The following is a 17413-nucleotide window of genomic DNA, read 5'->3' on the forward strand; positions in this document are numbered from 1 at the left end:
AAGTGCTACAGCTTCTCAAAGAAAAATAGTAGATGGAAGGTGACTGATGGAGGAAACAATGGATATCACTGAGTTCCTATTCATTTCCTGTGGCAGCTAGAAGGAAATGAGTGGCAGTTGGGACTGAGATTCATATATACTTGGCCCTGAGACGCAAGATGTAGGCAGGTTATACACACAACCCCAATGAACATTACTATTCCTAAATTCTGAGCCTGCATACCTGAAGTGAGCACATCACCTACAGTGGGGACCCCTGAAAGAACTCTAAAGGGAGTACAGTTAAAGAAAATTTTCTGTGTTTCATCAAGACAATCTAATTCCATTCACAACCTTTTGGAAATACCATTTGATGATTTCCAAGAAAATTTAAAGCTCCACATAAAAGAAGTCTTTAAATTGCACAGGAAGGGGAAAAGATAGTGAACCTTCTCCCTCCACAAGATATTTAGGTGGAGAAGGCCTGGACTTTCTAAATCACTACACTTTTAAAACTATAACTTTATAATGCTTATTAGTCACTTAAATAAAGAGTTGGCATGTGAACCAACCCCCAGAAATGAAGATCTAGTACTAAAGGCCGCCTCATTAATTCACTGTGTCAGGCAATACATATTTTTTCCACAACGCCTCATGTGAAAAAAAATCTACATTAATATCTGAAGGACATGTCAGAGCCTCAATTTTTCTTCTAAATAGCAAGAGGATTATTAAAAATTAATCACTTAAGTTTTTAAAAAGTGTTGTTATAAGTAAGTTAAACTTCCATTGTCATTTCACAAGACCACTACAGTGCCAATAGAGAGGTAAACAAGGAGGTAGTTTCACAGTTTAAAAAGCAGCATGCCTGGCTGTGGTTGTGCTAGCATATGAGAGGAAAGAATGATTCTGAAACAAGACAGACGCTTGCTACTGGGTCTTGTTCAACATGAAAGCATCAAAGATGTGATGATAGACAGCAACTGCAGGCAGAATTTGGTGAGAATGGGGTCCTCGCACCATTCTGCAATCTAACTGATGTTAACTGACTGTCATTCTTGCTCTAGAGCAGGGACCGGCAACCTTTGGCACATCCCTCAGCCCGCGCCACTTCCCGCAGCCCCCATTGGCATAGAGCGGCAAACCGCAGCCAGTGGGAGCTGTGATCGGTCGAACCTGTGGATGAGGCAGGTAAACAAACCAGCCCAGCCCACCCGGGGGCTTACCCTGGCAGGCCGCATGCCAAAGGTTGCCGATCCCTGCTCTAGAGAATAGTCACCACTGTAATAGCTGATGCCTGTTATGGAGATGAGTATAAGGTAAGTAATAGAATGGCCGTGAATGAGGTGACTGAGTAAGACTAGGTGCAGCAGAGTTCATATTGTATACCTAGATATACATCACCTAAATGAAGAGACTTGAGCTTTACATGACTTCTCTTTAAATTATGGTTTATTAATGATGAAATGACAATTATAATATTGCAAGCCTGTGTCAATAAGCACCCCTGTGTTCACACCCTACAAGCTGCTGTAATAATCTTTGTACAAAATATGCCTTTTAAAGTATCATTTGAAAACTAATAATTCATTGATCATTAATATTCTAGTGTCATGTATGTACGTAGTGTGTATTAAGAGTTATGAATATATGCTGGAATTATGATCGTCTATGTAAACCAGGTATGTTGGGGGAGTTGTTAAACAAGTCTACCTTAGACAAAGGAAAGTGTATTTGATTCTCTGACCAGCCCAATATTCAGGCAAAGACAATAAAGGTGCATATTTACATATAAGTAGAAACAGGACTAACAAGACAGTAGAGGGATGCAATGGCAAACACAAGTGGGGGAAGAAAGAGCATGCAGCTTCCTTCACCAACAGACTCCATGTTGAGTCTCCTCGCAGCTTGAATAAACTTTGCTTTGAGGCGTAAAGCATTTTATTGGTCTATAAAGACAGAGGATCTGAACCTGGAGTGATAAGCAATTGAATCAACTGATTGTATACAATATTACTGTATTATAAGAGTATACACAGTGAGGTCTTTTCTGAAAGCTAGTGACACACTGGATATTAATAGCATTGTGAAATGTATGTATTAACAGTAAGTGAGGAATTATGGATACTCATTGATATTAGGTAGATATTAGAGGGAGGATGGAGACAATTTTAGCAGCTGCATTTTGGATGGATTGAAGGAAAATAAAGAGGTGGGTACCCGGAAGGGCAGAGAAAAGGAAAAGTAATAAAACTGAGAAATGACCACGTGGTGGACAAGACCGTTAGCTATTAGAACAGAAATGTTTGGATTTTACAAATGTAGAGAAAAAAAAGTGACAAGGGTTGTAAACAGTCTGGGTATGTGGGGAGAAGGGACAGACACTGAAAACAATCTTCACGGTACAGTTCGAGCAATGGGAAAGACTGTGGTGTTATTTACAGCAATGGAGTAGGGGGAAGTGGAGAAGATATGGGATGAAAAGTACCTTGGTTTCAGCAATGTTGCGTTTGAGCTAGTCATAGTTCAAAAGCATGTGCTGGAGAAACTATTAGGTATGCATGACTGGACTGAGTGAGCCAGGTCAAATGTGGAGAGATTTGTGAGTGTCATGAGCACAGAGCTGGATGCTGAATCTATGTGAGCAACTGAAGTCATCCAGGGACATAGGGTGTGAAGGGAGAAGATGGGAGAAACAAAGACGGAGTGCGGATGGACACTGACAGACAGGGAGCGAAATTCGGCAAAGAAGATGCTGAAAAAGTGGTTGGAAGGTAGGAGAAAAAACAGAGGACAAGACCACAAATCCCAAGGGAGGACATGGTATCAAGGCGAAGGAAGTGACCAATGACATAAAAAGCTGCAGGGAGATCAAGGAAGATGGAACACAGAGGAAAAGCCATGAAAGTTGTCTGTTAAGAATTGGTTGGGTATTTTGGTTAAAGCAGATTCAGTAAAGTGCTGAAGGCAAAAACCAGATTAGGCAAATCAAGAGAAAGCAACAGCAAAGGAAGTAAAAGCAGCTTTTATAAACCACCCATTCAATGATCTTAGATATGTATGTTAGAAGGATGACTGAGCAAAAGTTGGACAGAAACATAAGGTCAAGAATCTGTTATCTGATGATGGGGGTTGTGACGCTTGTAGAACAGGTGCTAGCTCATGCCAAAGGCCCAGGGCCTCACTGAACACCGACAGATGCATAGCTGGAAACCAGTCTGGCTTCCCTATGGGTTAGCATAGTTAAAATAGATATTAGTGCCATAAGAGTATGTTTAGTATTTAGACTTAAAGGAATGCTTGTAGGATGCTGCATGTATTAATCTACTTCTAATACCTCCATGTCATGGTATAAACTTATACTGAGTGTTGCATTGTAAACCTTTGTAATTGTAAAAAGAAAAGGAGTACTTGTGGCATCTTAGAGACTAACAAATTTATTTGAGCATAAGGTTTTGTGAGCTACAGCTCACTTCATCGGATGTAGCTCACAAAAGCTTATGCTCAAATAAATGTGTTAGTCTCTAAGGTGCCACAAGTCCTCCTTTTCTTTTTGCAGATACAGACTAACATGGCTGCTACTCTGAAACCTTTGTAATTGTGTAACTCACCAAACAGGAAAAGAAGCAATAATTAAGGTAAAGTGCTCATCCTTCAATACAAGACAGCCCATTGAAGGCAACTGAGGCGTTGTGTAGCACCGAAGTACAGAGACCTTGTTGACTGCATTCCTTGCTGCCTCCAGGAAGGAGAGGCCTACTTATGAACTCATCCCATCATCTTTTATTCTGGGGTGAAGGGGGATAAAAATCCCTGACAAGGAGGAACTTGGTCTCTTTATTCTGTCTGGACTCTGAGGGGCAAAGATTCCTAAACATAAGCAAGAGATCCTCATTCTGCTTGGCATGGGTCAGCCCTAAAGGACATATAGAGCTGCTTATTATAGAAGTGTACATTACCTTTTTAAATCTAAGACTGCCATTCATTTTTGTGTGTATGTTTCTGGTTTTAACCTTGTAAATGTCTCTCTCATTTCATTTCTTAGTTAATAAATGTTTAGTTACTTTATTTCAGGACTGGCTATTAGGTCTTGTCTTTGGTTTGAGATCTGAGTACAACTGACGAGGGGTAAGTGATAGATCCTTTGAGACTGAGAAGAACCTGAACATTGTTGTGATTTTTGATGTAAAGTGACCATCTATCTCATAGTTCAGCCTGCCTGGGTGGCAAGATACACTGGAATGCCCAAAGGGACTATCTGTGACTCCACGGTAAGACTGTTGTAGTGCTTTAGGAGTTCACACCTGTTACTGGGTTGGTGAAATATAATTACAGAACATACAACCAGTTTAGAGTTCCTGCCCCGCTTTTCGACAATCTGCAGTCCGCCCTGAAGTTGGCACTCTGGGTCGTGAGCCACTCCAGACAGCGTGACGGGGTAACAGTACATGTTCAACATAGAATTTCAGGACAGTTAAGCTTCCATCTACTACCCCACCAATGTCTCACACGCTTAATGTAAAGGAATGCCCCCCATAGGGGAAGAGACTAGTTTAGTTTCCATGGTCATTCAAAATTTGACTGATCTGATAAGGCTGCCAAGCAGTGTCAGCTGTGGTACTGATTGTTAATGGTTTAAATAATAAGAAGGGCTATCAATTAATTGCAGTTAACTCACGCAATTAACGCAAAAAAATTAATCACGATTTAAAAAATCAATAGTGATTAATCACAGTTTTAATCGCACTGTTAAGCAATAGAATAGCAATTGAAATTTATTAACTGTTTTTGGATTTTTTCTACATTTTCAAATATATTGATATAAACTACAACACAGAATACAAAGTGTACAGTGCTCACTTTATATTATTATTTTATTACAAATATTTGCACTGTAAAAATAAGAGTATTTTTCAATTCACCTCATACAAGTACTGTAGTGCAATCTCTTTATCATGAAAGTGCAACTTACAAATGTAGATTTTTTTTGTTACATAACTGCATTCAAAAACAAAACAATGTAAAACTTTAGAGCCTACAAGTCCACTCAGTCCTACTTCTTATTCAGCCAATCGCTAAGACAAACAAGTTTGTTTATATTTATGGGAGATAATGCTGCCGGCTTCTTATTTACAATGTCAACTGAAAGTGAGAACAGGTGTTCGCATGGCACTTACGTGCCAAACATCCGTATGCCCTTTCATGCTTTGGCTACCATTCCAGAGAACATGCTTCCATGCTGATGAAGCTCGTTAAAAAAATAATGTGTCAATTAAATTTTTACTGAACTCCTTGCGGGAGAACAGTATGTCTCCTTCTCTGTTTTACCTGCATTCTGCCATGTATTTCATGTTATAGCAGTCTCGAATGATGACTCAGCAAACATGTTGTTCATTTTAAGAACACTCTCACTGCAGATTTGACAGAACACAAAGAAGGTACCAATGTGAGATTTCTAAAACACTCAATCCAAGGTTTAAGAATCTGAAATGACTTCCAAAATCTGAGAGGGCCAAGGTGTGGAGCACGCTTTCAGAAGTTTTAAAAAAGCAACACTCCGATGCGGAAACTACAGAATCTGAACCATCAAAAAATAAAATCAGCCTTCTGTATGGTGACCATATTTCCCCACGCTGAATACAGGACACATGATAAAATTACTCGTATTCAAGCGAGTTCAATGGCAATCAGTGAGAACTATGCAGTACAAATATTCAAATTAATATCAAGTTGACTGAGCCCCTGTTAAAAAGAAATACTGCATAGTTGGTTTCTTTTTATTTTTCTTCTTATCTTTTAGGCTTTAGGGTTCACCTAGAGAGAGATCTCACACACACACACACTCCCGCACACCTCTCTCACACAAAGGGGGTGGCCAACTGACCCAACTGGCGCACACTGTTCCTGGCTGGGCCCCGATGACAGACCCACCTCTCCTGCAACCTGGCACTGCGTCTTCCTGAGGCAACATGTGGCAGGGCCGCACAGGGTATGGGGCACAGGCACGAAGGGGTTAAGCCCTAAGGATGACATTGTGCACCAGGAATCAGGAAACCTGACTGCAGGGGCTTCAGCTGCCTCAGACCCTGGCCAGAGAGGTGGTTCAGCAGGGGAGGGTGCCTAGGAACAGAGCAGCCCGCGCTCCTGGAGGTAGGACCCAGGACAGTGAGGGAGGGAGGCAAAGAGGGTGCTAAGCCCCTGTCCTGGGGGCTGCTGTGCAGTCTGCAGGTTTGGGGCAGGAACATGATGGAAATTGTCCCTCCCCCCACCACCCTGCTCTGAGTTTAGCTGAGGGGCGGAGAGGCTCCCTCGTGCCAGCACGATGTGGGGCTTTGGCACATGCAGGGCTCGGCTCCTGGCCAGTGCCCTGGGCCAGAGGGTCTTGGGCTTTCCCGGGGAACCAGCCCAGCCACAGGCAGTGGGGGAAGGAAGGAGCCTGCTGGCCAGGCTGTTCTCTGCACAGCACCCTGCCAGTGGGGAGGATATGGAAGGGCAGCGGGGCTGGAGGGGGTGAAGGAGCAAAGCAGGGAGAGGAGAGCGAGAGAAGGAGCATGTAAAGGGCCAGTGGGTGGGCAGCACAGGCGACGCGTAACCGGCCGCCGCCTGGCACCTTCCCGCACTCACCAGCCACCGCAGCTCACAGCATGCAGCCAGTGCCGTCTGGAAACGGAACGGGGGGCCGGGGCCGGGGCCCTGCTGGCCAAGAGCCGGCATGCAGCGAGGGCTGCAATGACGGAGCAGCAGGGGAAACGGCTGTGCTGCAGCTTTGGCCCGCCACCAGCCTTGAACACCCATCCCCATCATCGGTCACTGGACCCCCCTACTCACCATTGGTGGGTGGGCGGCTGGCGAGCAGGGATCTGACCACCAGTACTGATGAGGGGGGGGGGGGCGTGTAGACAGATAATATGGGACAATTTGCCTGTTTTTCAAGAAAAAGTCAGGACACCTGCATGAGGGCTTAAAAAAGGGACGTCTGGTCACCCTACTTATCATAAGCCAAACAGACATCAGCTGGTAATAAACTTTGTGTTGCTACTCATCTAACAAACTTAAACCAATGACCTACAGGTGACATGAGGCATATCCTGTCAATGTCCAACTCCCATAGCTATCCACTCCACTCAGAAATAAAATGTTAATATATTGAAAAAAATGCTACCATTAATGTCAAAATAAATAGCTAAATATTCAAATCTCAATGCCTAAACTGCAGCAGCAAAGTATTATGTACACAAGCAAACTCATATTCATGGATATAACTTGTAATTATTACCCACAACAGCATATGTACAATTCCCAATTTTGTACATGTAGTTACCCATTTTGCACAAACAAACTGAGGCATGCACTTGGCAGGCACAGCTTAGCGGCAAAGTTTTACAAATGTTGTCATACCTGTTGTATATATCATTAACAACAGGAACATGCTCCAGACACTGACCGCGCACACTTCCTGTTCTTACCAGGTCACTGACCAGAATGATGGTGCAGTAGCGCTTTCCCAGATTAAAAGGAAGGAAGTAAAGATCCAGGTTTGCAGAATTTCTCTCTTCCAAGTACAGTGTGCACACTGGACTGAAGAACTCTCGTAGGTGATTGAATCGATTAACTGCCAAAATATGATTTAAGGGTTGTTTATACCTAGTAACAAAGCTGGTCAAGGCTAAAGTAGCTGTTCCAATATAAAAACCTAGCAAGCTACAATAGCATGCCCTAGGAACTAGTATTTAAGGCGCTCTCAAATCACAAAAACAGTAAAACTGCATGCTATACAAAAGGCATAAACAAATTATGCTAATTCATTCCTTTCATACTTGCCAAGCCAATGCATACAAATGCATACACAGCTTTTAGCTGCACAGCTCAGAAAGAGCAAGACTATGTTGGATAAACTACCAGTCTATAGTCACAAAAAATAAAATCTTCAGAGATGTACAGTAGATATGTAAATTACTCCTGCTAGAGGCAAGAGTACTGCTTTATACTTTTTTAAACTAATAAGATTGCTCCCTCACCGAGATTAGCTGCATGAGAATATTAAACTGGGAAATCCTCAAGCACGCACAAAAATTAAAATTTGCATGTTTGCTTTTGATGGACAGCATTTTAAGTACGTTGAAGACTATGATGACAACATATTACACATTACATTGTGTATTGTAATTTTTGCATTTTCAAAAATAACACAAATGATTAGATGGTCTTTCAATACTTGACACAAATGAAGTTTTTTACCCAGCTAGCAGTGATTTCATTAATCAGGTCTATAACACTCAATTAATGCTCCATTCTGAGTGTTTTCCTTATTCCTGTTTCATAATGGCAATATTTATCGTATATTCAGTGCTCTTCAGGTGGTTAAAGTGTTTTAAAAGACTACCTGAAAAGAATGTTGAACAATTCAGGCAAGGATGTCAACAAGACTGCTTTGGATACCTGTCATATTTCAGACTCGGTGGCATCTCAGCCTCAACAACTACAAAAGACTGAACTTAATCATCTCCTCCATGAGACACTCCCTTATATGTTGGATGTGAGGGGTGAATCGGACCCAGCCAAGTACCCTTAAAGTCTCTTTAGCCCAGAAAATTTAAACATTTAACATGCTGATCTGATGCACACATTCTGGACATAAAGAATGCTGTAAAGTCCAATTTTCATTCAAGCTTAGCCACCTCAACCCTCCAGGGCAATGAACTGATTAGAGGCCAGATGTGCAAATGGAGCTAAAACAAATGGCTCAGAGATAGCATTGATACACATGGTGACAGCTCATTTAGAAACAAATCAGTATTGAAAGCTGACCTCTAGAAAAAAGTGGCTGATACAAGAAACCAAAATCAAAACAGAAACCACACATGCATCACTTTTTTCCCATAATAACAATGCAAATAAAACAATCTCACTATCCTAAAGTTAGGCCCAACAACCAATGTAGTGCTGCAAATGAAGACCTGTCACTTCCAAAGTCCTTTTTTGCACTTATACCAAACACTCCAATAGTTGAGTGGGCACTTTACAGTCCTAATAGCTACCGCTTTTTAGATGACTCTGAGATAGCAGTGCATCTTGAAAGGAGAATGCTCAGTGATGTGCTGGAGGGAGCTCTCAAGGATTATAATGAGAGGAAGGTTAGGCTGATTTCCCAGATTCTGATAGCGCCCTCTTTCTGTCAGGATACTGCAAAATTATCCTTGATATAAATTACTTAATCTTGGGGGCTCATAGAAATATTTCTGAAGAGCAATTACACACATGCACGCACAAAACATATTTTGCATCAATTAGCAGGTATTTTCAGAAAATTCTGCAGAGGATACACCTAGCTACTCAATACAAGGTCTTTACCCTTTAACCCATGAGTTTTCAATCTGGAGGTTGCAATCAGGCATAAGGAGATTGCAACTCCCTCTTCCTTACCATATTCCTAAATGGATAGGGAGTCTGAGATGAGAGAGACAATATCAAATCGTAAGGGGCAGAAAAATGTTAAGAACCATTGCTGTAATCCCTTCCTTCCAATTATACGAACTGACCACAGTGCTATATTATCAATATACTCAGTATAGCTTTCAAAGACCAAATATAAACATTTCCGTATAATACAGAGAACATTACTATACAGAAGCCATATCCCAAAATGTAGTGTAACATACAGTGGCTATAAAGACAACCTAGGTATTTCAGAATTATTCTGGTACTAGTAGTACTGATATAGCAAGTCTCAGTTTTCCATAGGGCCACGTGTAAATGCAATAATATTTTGCTCAAGTATGCAGCAAACTTCAAGGAACTGCCCTGCAGATTTTGTGCAACTGAACTTTCTTGAAGGCATCTACCTATGCCAGCGCCATAACTCCCAATGAATAAATCTTGACATAACTCTTGACTGAAAACTATTAGGGAATGAAAGTGAAAAATCTATGGACAATCATTCTTAAATAATTCTTTCACATCCAACACTGATAAACTGGAGGGGTCTCAAAGGAGCCCCTGGTTAGAAGAGCCAGTCTTTGAGCCCTGTAAAGGAGAATCCCAGCTTTCTTTCTTTTTTTAATAAATTCTTTAGTCGTAAAATGTATTAATAAACCTGCACTATCTAAATGTAAAACATCTGCAGACAATAAATCTGTAATATGAATATCTATTATTGTATATATTTTAACATTTAAAGATTCTGTTAATTCACATTTGTTCCCCATGTACTCCAAAAGTCATTAGTTAAAACAAACTGTTGCAGAAAAATGAAAGGCGTCCATTTTAGAAGTACTTACAGCCATTTGAGTTGTTCTCTTTGTGATACAGTACATCTTCACTTAGCACATCAGTTGTACTATTCAGTACATTACTTTCAGAACTAGTGAAAGAAAGAAAAAGCAATATGCTAACTGAGCTGTAATTTATAATATTAAATAAAATGGTCTCTTCACATTCCAGACATATAGGAATGCAAATGACTGCCAAAATCCGACAAATATGGTTTTAAAAAAAAGTTATTTGGCATAATCTACCCGTAGAAGATACTGAATTTTATTTTGTTCTAAATTTATTGTTACTTCTACCTCCAAAAACAGTTACATTCCTTCTTCAATTCATCTGCATGTTCTTTTTCAAACTAAGCAGATAAGCAAACTCCACATATAAAAGAAGCAGGTTACAAGTGATTGGCAAATCAGCCCCGAGAGTGTATGCCCGGTAACAATTTTGAGATCATATGAATAAATGTAGTCCCAGTTCTCTTTTCCCCCCAATCTTCATATTAGTACAAACCTATACGAATTCATTTAATTATAAATTCACCATGGACTTTCTTCCGGGGGGATTAAACAACATTTAATCCAAAAGTACCTTAATGTAACATTAAGACTGATATTTTGAAACTACAAAAGACCAGGACATTCAGGGTTACAGTTTCCACTTTCACAATAATTTTATATTTTGTGCATATACATTATGGCATGATAGTATGCGTAATGAAAATAATTTATTAGGCAAACATTTCACAAATATTGGGTTAACTATAGTATATAAAGGGATCAGACACATATGGGAGAGATATTTCAGGCACTAGCCTCAGACTCAGGAGAGGTGGGTTCAGTTTCCTGTTCTGACAGATTTCAGAGTAGCAGCCGTGTCAGTCTGTATTCGCAAAAAGAAAAGGAGGACTTGTGGCACCTTAGAGACTAACCAATTTATTTGAGCATGAGCTTTTGTGAGCTACAGCTCACTTCATCAGCATCCAATGAAGTGAGCTGTAGCTCACGAAAGCGTATGCTCAAATAAATTGGTTAGTCTCTAAGGTGCCACAAGTACTCCTTTCCTTTTTTGTTCTGACAGACTTACTGCTGTGTGACCTTTGGTAAGCTAGTTACCTTCCCTACCTCACAGCAGTAATCAGAGGATAAATACATTAAATGAAAGTGAAGCTCTCAAATACTACAGATATGGAAATCATATAACTACCAAAGATAGAACATTCCCTGAAAAGTTTACTTCCACGCATCTAGGGTGACCAGACAGCAAGTGTGAATAATCTGGACAGGGGGTGGGGGATTATAAGCGCCTATATAAGACAAAGCCCCAAATATCTGGACTGTCCCTATGAAATCGGGACATCTGGTCACTGTGCATGCATCTGCAAGCATACCAACAGAAGCATGACTTGTAACAATGCAGACTGCACAATTTGAGATTATGATCTGGATCTTTCTTTAATCAAATGGACTTTTCAGTTTGTTTACCAACCAATGTAAGTGCTTCACTAGTCAAATGGAGGTGTATTGACATGAACCATGTTTTGGGGAATTTTATGTTTGAGGGAGAAGGAAGAAAATTGAAAAATCTTTTAAGGCATTTTTGAGATTCTTCATCAAATTGTTTTTATTTTCACTAGAGAACTTAAAAATGTTATTAATGTTGAGCATTGCTGAAACCCTTACCCAATCATAATAAATCCTGCTTTTTTGTGTTTTTACTTGAGCACTTGGGTTGAAGACGGTAAAGGTAATAAACTACACCAAATTATACAGTAGATGTATAAGATTTTTTATGTTTATGATCATTGGTAAGGATTTGGTTTCGATAGTTGTCAGGATGCTTATAACCTGGGATTGGTACTATTTAGAGTGTTAAATCGAAGTGAATAGAAATGAGTAAATTTGAGGCCAAATCCTGCCATTCTTGGGCACCCAAATCTCCCCTGAGTAAGGACTGAAGGATTTGACCTGAAATCCACTTTTTTTCAAATTTACTTTAACATACAGTACTAAGCAATACCAATCCCGGGTTTTGGGTGACTTGACTTCAGTCAATGGGAGATATGTCTGAATAACGACTCCCGGAATGACCCTATGGGATAAATAATTTCCAATAGCAGGGCTTGTGGTAATTCACAACTGAAGGATAAAATTGACTCTCCTTTATAACGTCCAAAACTGTAAGAGATGTTGGGATTATATGACTGGAGAGTCTCCTTTAGTTCAACATGTGGAACTAAAGTTTTAAATTTCAAAGGTTCCTGGTATCAGAGACAGCACTCATAGAATATCATAGAATATCAGGGTTGGAAGGGACCTCAGGAGGTCATCTAGTCCAACCCCCTGCTCAAAGCAGGACCAATCCCCAATTAAATCATCTCAGCCAGGGCTTTGTCAAGCCTGACCTTAAAAACTTCTAAGGAAGGAGATTCCACCACCTCCCTAGGTAACGCATTCCAGTGTTTCATCACCCTCCTAGTGAAAAAGTTTTTCCTAATATCCAACCTAAACCTCCCCCACTGCAACTTGAGACCATTACTCCTTCTCCTGTCCTCTTCTACCACTGAGAATAGTCTAGAACCATCCTCTATGGAACCACCTCTCAGGTAGCTGAAAGCAGCTATCAAATCCCCCCTCATTCTTCTCTTCTGCAGACTAAACAATCCCAGTTCCCTCAGCCTCTCCTCATAAGTCATGTGTTCCAGACCCCTAATCATTTTTGTTGCCCTTCGCTGGACTCTTTCCAATTTATCCACATCCTTCTTGTAGTGTGGGGCCCAAAACTGGACACAGTACTCCAGATGAGGCCTCACCAATGTCGAATAGAGGGGGACGATCACGTCCCTCGATCTGCTCGCTATGCCCCTACTTATACATCCCAAAATGCCACTGGCCTTCTTGGCAACAAGGGCACACTGCTGACTCATATCCAGCTTCTCGTCCACTGTCACCCCTAGGTCCTTTTCCGCAGAACTGCTGCCTAGCCATTCGGTCCCTAGTCTGTAGCTGTGCATTGGGTTCTTCCGTCCTAAGCGCAGGACCCTGCACTTATCCTTATTGAACCTCATCAGATTTCTTTTGGCCCAATCCTCCAATTTGTCCTTGCAGTTGAAGAAATTTCAAATACAATTAATGCGTCATTTGGATTTTTACTTATTTAGGCCCAGATTCTGCACGGTATCTTCTACCGTAGAATGTACCACCTGTGCAAAGTTCCATTGATTTCAGTGGGAGTCTGCATATGTGCAGGAGTCTATGCTAGTGGATACCAATGATTGGGGCCTTAGTTACTTCTCACATTTTAAACTTCAATACACCTGAAATTTTATCTTGTCTCATTTATTCTTGTTAGGCTCCCTCCTCTCCACAGTGTCTATTGTTTTTAATGCTTGTTATTTAATTATAGAATTAGACATCACAAGTTGAACTGCACGCATTTTGTCATTTTCTCATGGATTTTTCTAATCCATGTTGAACAATAAATATATCACAATTCATAGGAAGTATGGAGGTAAAATATGTTTCTTGCCAATTTTGTTGTTTCAAGAAGAAAAAGAGGTTACTTACGAGTAACTGTAGTTTTTTTAGTAGATTGTAGATACAGATTCACACCCTTGGGTGTGCCTGTGCCCAGTGCACCAGACAGGGCCCTCTGTATTGCAGTGCCACCACTCACTATGCAAGCTCCTTCAAAGGAATGAGCGTTTAGACCCAAGTTTTTATAAGATGTCATACCCCAGAGTCCCTTCAGTGCCTTTCAACCAGCAAAACAATACACATTATTCATCTAAATGAAAACCAACCCAAAACCAGTTTATTGGCAACTTTATGTTCCAGGGAAAAGATGTGACCTTTTTCTAAACCCAATACATCATGGATTCAGTCTTGGCATCATTGATGTCAATGGCATTTTTGTCACTGAATTCAATGGAGCCAGGATTTCACACCCTGGTTTTCACCCTTTGTCTCTAACTTGCTTTGGAATGTACAGATGACAAGTGCTACATAGTATTATTAATAACCTTTTCTTCTACATCCTAGAGAACTAGGAAATTTTACCAATGGGAAACATTATTCTACAATGACAACAAAATCCGTTCTTCATCTTTTCCGTGTGCAACATTTATAAAATTGTATTACTAATGTTAAGCCAAATTAAACATTAGAGGCCATTACAGTGGATGCACAAGTAGCTAAGGAGCACATATTCAGCAGTTTGTCCTCTTATTTGCTGCACTGTTTGTTATGGAAAGATCAGCATCCAATAATAATGCTTTATGTTTTAAACTTCATAGTCAGTCAGTCAACAGGGTGTGACCCAGGCAGAATTTGACCATGATATTTAAGTGTCAATTGTATAACGCCATTATTGAATAAGGAGTTTTTGGTCGCTGCATCACACATTATGAAAATTGCAATCTGCATGATGCGTAATGTGCTATTCAATCATTTGAATAATTGCTATTTAATCTGACATACTAGTACCTTAGAAATTATCTCAGAATCTCTCACTTGAACATAAACTAGTCAAAAACCATGTTTCCTGTCAATATTAATTAATGTGAACAATAAAAGACTTGCGCTGCTCTACACACAAATTAGATAAATTCATCAATACAGAATAAATGGCATCTTCTAATCTGAAGTATTTGAAGCACATTCATGCATACTTCAAGATTTTTTTTTTACATCAAACATGCATGCATTGTAATACATTTTCAATATGCTTAGATATGCTCACTGTGTCTGGGCTTAAAATCTGTCCCTAAAACTGGTGATGCATAAAATAGAACATACAATGGACTGGCTTTGCACATTTTTTCTCATTCATTATCGATGAACCGTCATCACTCATAAGTGGCAGATAAAATGTTTTCATCAATTATTTGCGTCAAACAATGAATGCAAAGATAACTTACTGCATATCCTTTCTTTCTCTCTTTCTCTAGTTACACAATTCTCAGTTTCCAAATTTGAATTTAAAAGATATTATATGCTTATATACCCCTTATATGCACCTGTATTATAAAGTAATGTTGTAGGGTATTACATTCAGTTATATATATTATATATTACATAGGAAATACAGAAATTACTGTTGTAAAATGGATCTAACTTTATACAATTCCACTAACCAAGCCACAAGAGAAATGGGAAGGCTGCAATGCATGTATTGCTTAACAATATTAAGACTGACATTTTGAAACTACAAAAGACAGGACGTTCCTTGGTCTGGGTTGTAATTTAGCCAGCTAACTCCTTACCTAGCTTTTCCTTCAGCTAGCCCCTTATTTTCTCAATTAATCCTCAAGCTAGGAGGATACAGCAAACAGTTTTCTCCAGCTAGTGTCTGCCTTGTTATGAGGGAGGAGGCAGCATTTATGCTGGTCCCTCTCTCAGTTAATCCCAAATTGGTCTGGAAAGAGGGGAGTAATACCCTGCCCTTTCTTTAATGCTCCTGGCCCCAACCCTTAAAGATACAGGATCTTCTCTCAAGCATGTATGTGTGTGTATATACATAACCTTAAAGGGCTAAGCCACGATAGGATGGGCTGAACACTAGGCATCACAACCCTTAAGAGGGCAGACCATCCCATCACACTGGCCCCATGAGTTCTTGCCACTGAAGGAGCTCTTCCAACTACAACATCTGAATTCTCAGGTCTCTTTTACACTAAACCATTATTCAGTGGTTCAGGATTAGATTGTCTGAATATATCTCCTCTCCATTTATTCTCTGCCATCCTGTCCCACTCTGGCTGTTATCTGCCATAACTACTCTGGTACTCCTTATTACAATTACAGTGTTTTCTTTGTGGGACGCATTTCCCTTACAATCTTAGGGTCACAAAATGAGTCAGCACTCTTGTGCTAGTTTTTGTTCCCAGTTCTGATTTCTGTCCATTTTTTCCCCCACATGAAAACTGTCCATGCAGATAGAGACAATGGTTTCCATGGAAAACTAATAATAATTTGTTTTTTGCACCAGAATATTTTCGCCTTTAATATACATTGGATAGGGATTCCCTTAGCACTCTAGGTTCTGCCTACTTAGTTTCTTCTTCTGACAACTACCATCTAGAATATTCCCATTAGGAATCAACTTTACGATGCATGATTGTGAGTATGAGCCATAAGCCCCAACACACACACACACGCACACACACACACACACGCGTTTTCAAATTTAAAAGGATTACTTTAGGTCCCTTACAAGGGTAGTTGGAAAATATGACTAGAATGGATCTTATATATGTTTTTGATTTCTGTACCTGACCTACTACAAAAGTGTACACAAATGTACTATACCAATTAACTGAAAAAAGCTGACCTGTGCACTTGTAGTCTGCAATTAAATGGGCAAAAAGATACATTTCTGAATGTTCACACTTTACTAGACAAGCATCTGCAATTCCATATAACCACTAATGTTATACCCGGTTCTATAGTGCTCTCAACATAGGTGTTCTTAACAGTGCAAATTCTATCTATAATAGAGGCACAGGTGACTATAAGGAAGTATTCTGCATGTTACTCAGCCAAAACATCTGTTAGGAGAATGCTTTTTAATTGGATGGTTGCAACTTTAATAATGTTTAATGGGGGCAGCAGTGTTAATCCACCCTGACCTCTCTCCCCCCACAAACACACCAAAAAAACCCCTAGATATTTACTTAGATCCAGTATAGTATTAAATGGCTTCCTTAACATATAATCAATAATCAGGAGACCTAGCAGTTTCTCAAGAAGACAATATTAAAGTCACAACTATAAACTAACCCAAGGCAAAGTAAAGATAGAACAGTAAGAGGCTAATATGACATCAGGAGCTCTTTAATGACCTGAAAATGAAAAATGAATCCCACAAAAGGTAGAAATATGGACAAATTCCTAGGGAGATGTACAAAACAACAGCATAAGCATGTAAGGACAAAATCAGAAAGGCTAAGGCACAAAATAAGTTACTCCTAACAAGATAATAAGACGAGGTTCTTTAAATATATTAGGCACAAGACAAAAATGAAGGAAAAGATGTAGGTCTTCAACCTAGTGAAGAAGGAGAGCTAATCACGCAATCATAGAAATGCAAGGCTGGAAAGGACCTCAAGAAGTCATCAAGTCCAGTTCCCTGCACCAAAGCAAAACCAAATAAACTTAGACTATCCCTGACAGTT

The 17413-nt window shown here is 40.0% G+C and overlaps 1 protein-coding gene across 1 annotated transcript in view; it reads right to left on the reverse strand.

Annotated features, from left to right (window-relative positions):
* CFAP47 (cilia and flagella associated protein 47) overlaps positions 1 to 17413 on the reverse strand; it is a 627152-nt gene that overhangs the window by 365982 nt on the left and 243757 nt on the right. The window contains exons 41-42 of the mRNA XM_077807214.1: positions 10257 to 10339; positions 7446 to 7591 (exon numbers count right to left, since the gene is read on the reverse strand). Of these exons, the coding sequence (XP_077663340.1) occupies positions 7446 to 7591; positions 10257 to 10339 (229 nt within the window). The remainder of the gene's footprint in view (positions 1 to 7445; positions 7592 to 10256; positions 10340 to 17413) is intronic.

The sequence above is a fragment of the Eretmochelys imbricata genome, chromosome 1 (genome assembly GCF_965152235.1).
Source record: "Eretmochelys imbricata isolate rEreImb1 chromosome 1, rEreImb1.hap1, whole genome shotgun sequence".
In the NCBI taxonomy this organism is placed as follows: Eukaryota; Metazoa; Chordata; order Testudines; family Cheloniidae; genus Eretmochelys; species Eretmochelys imbricata.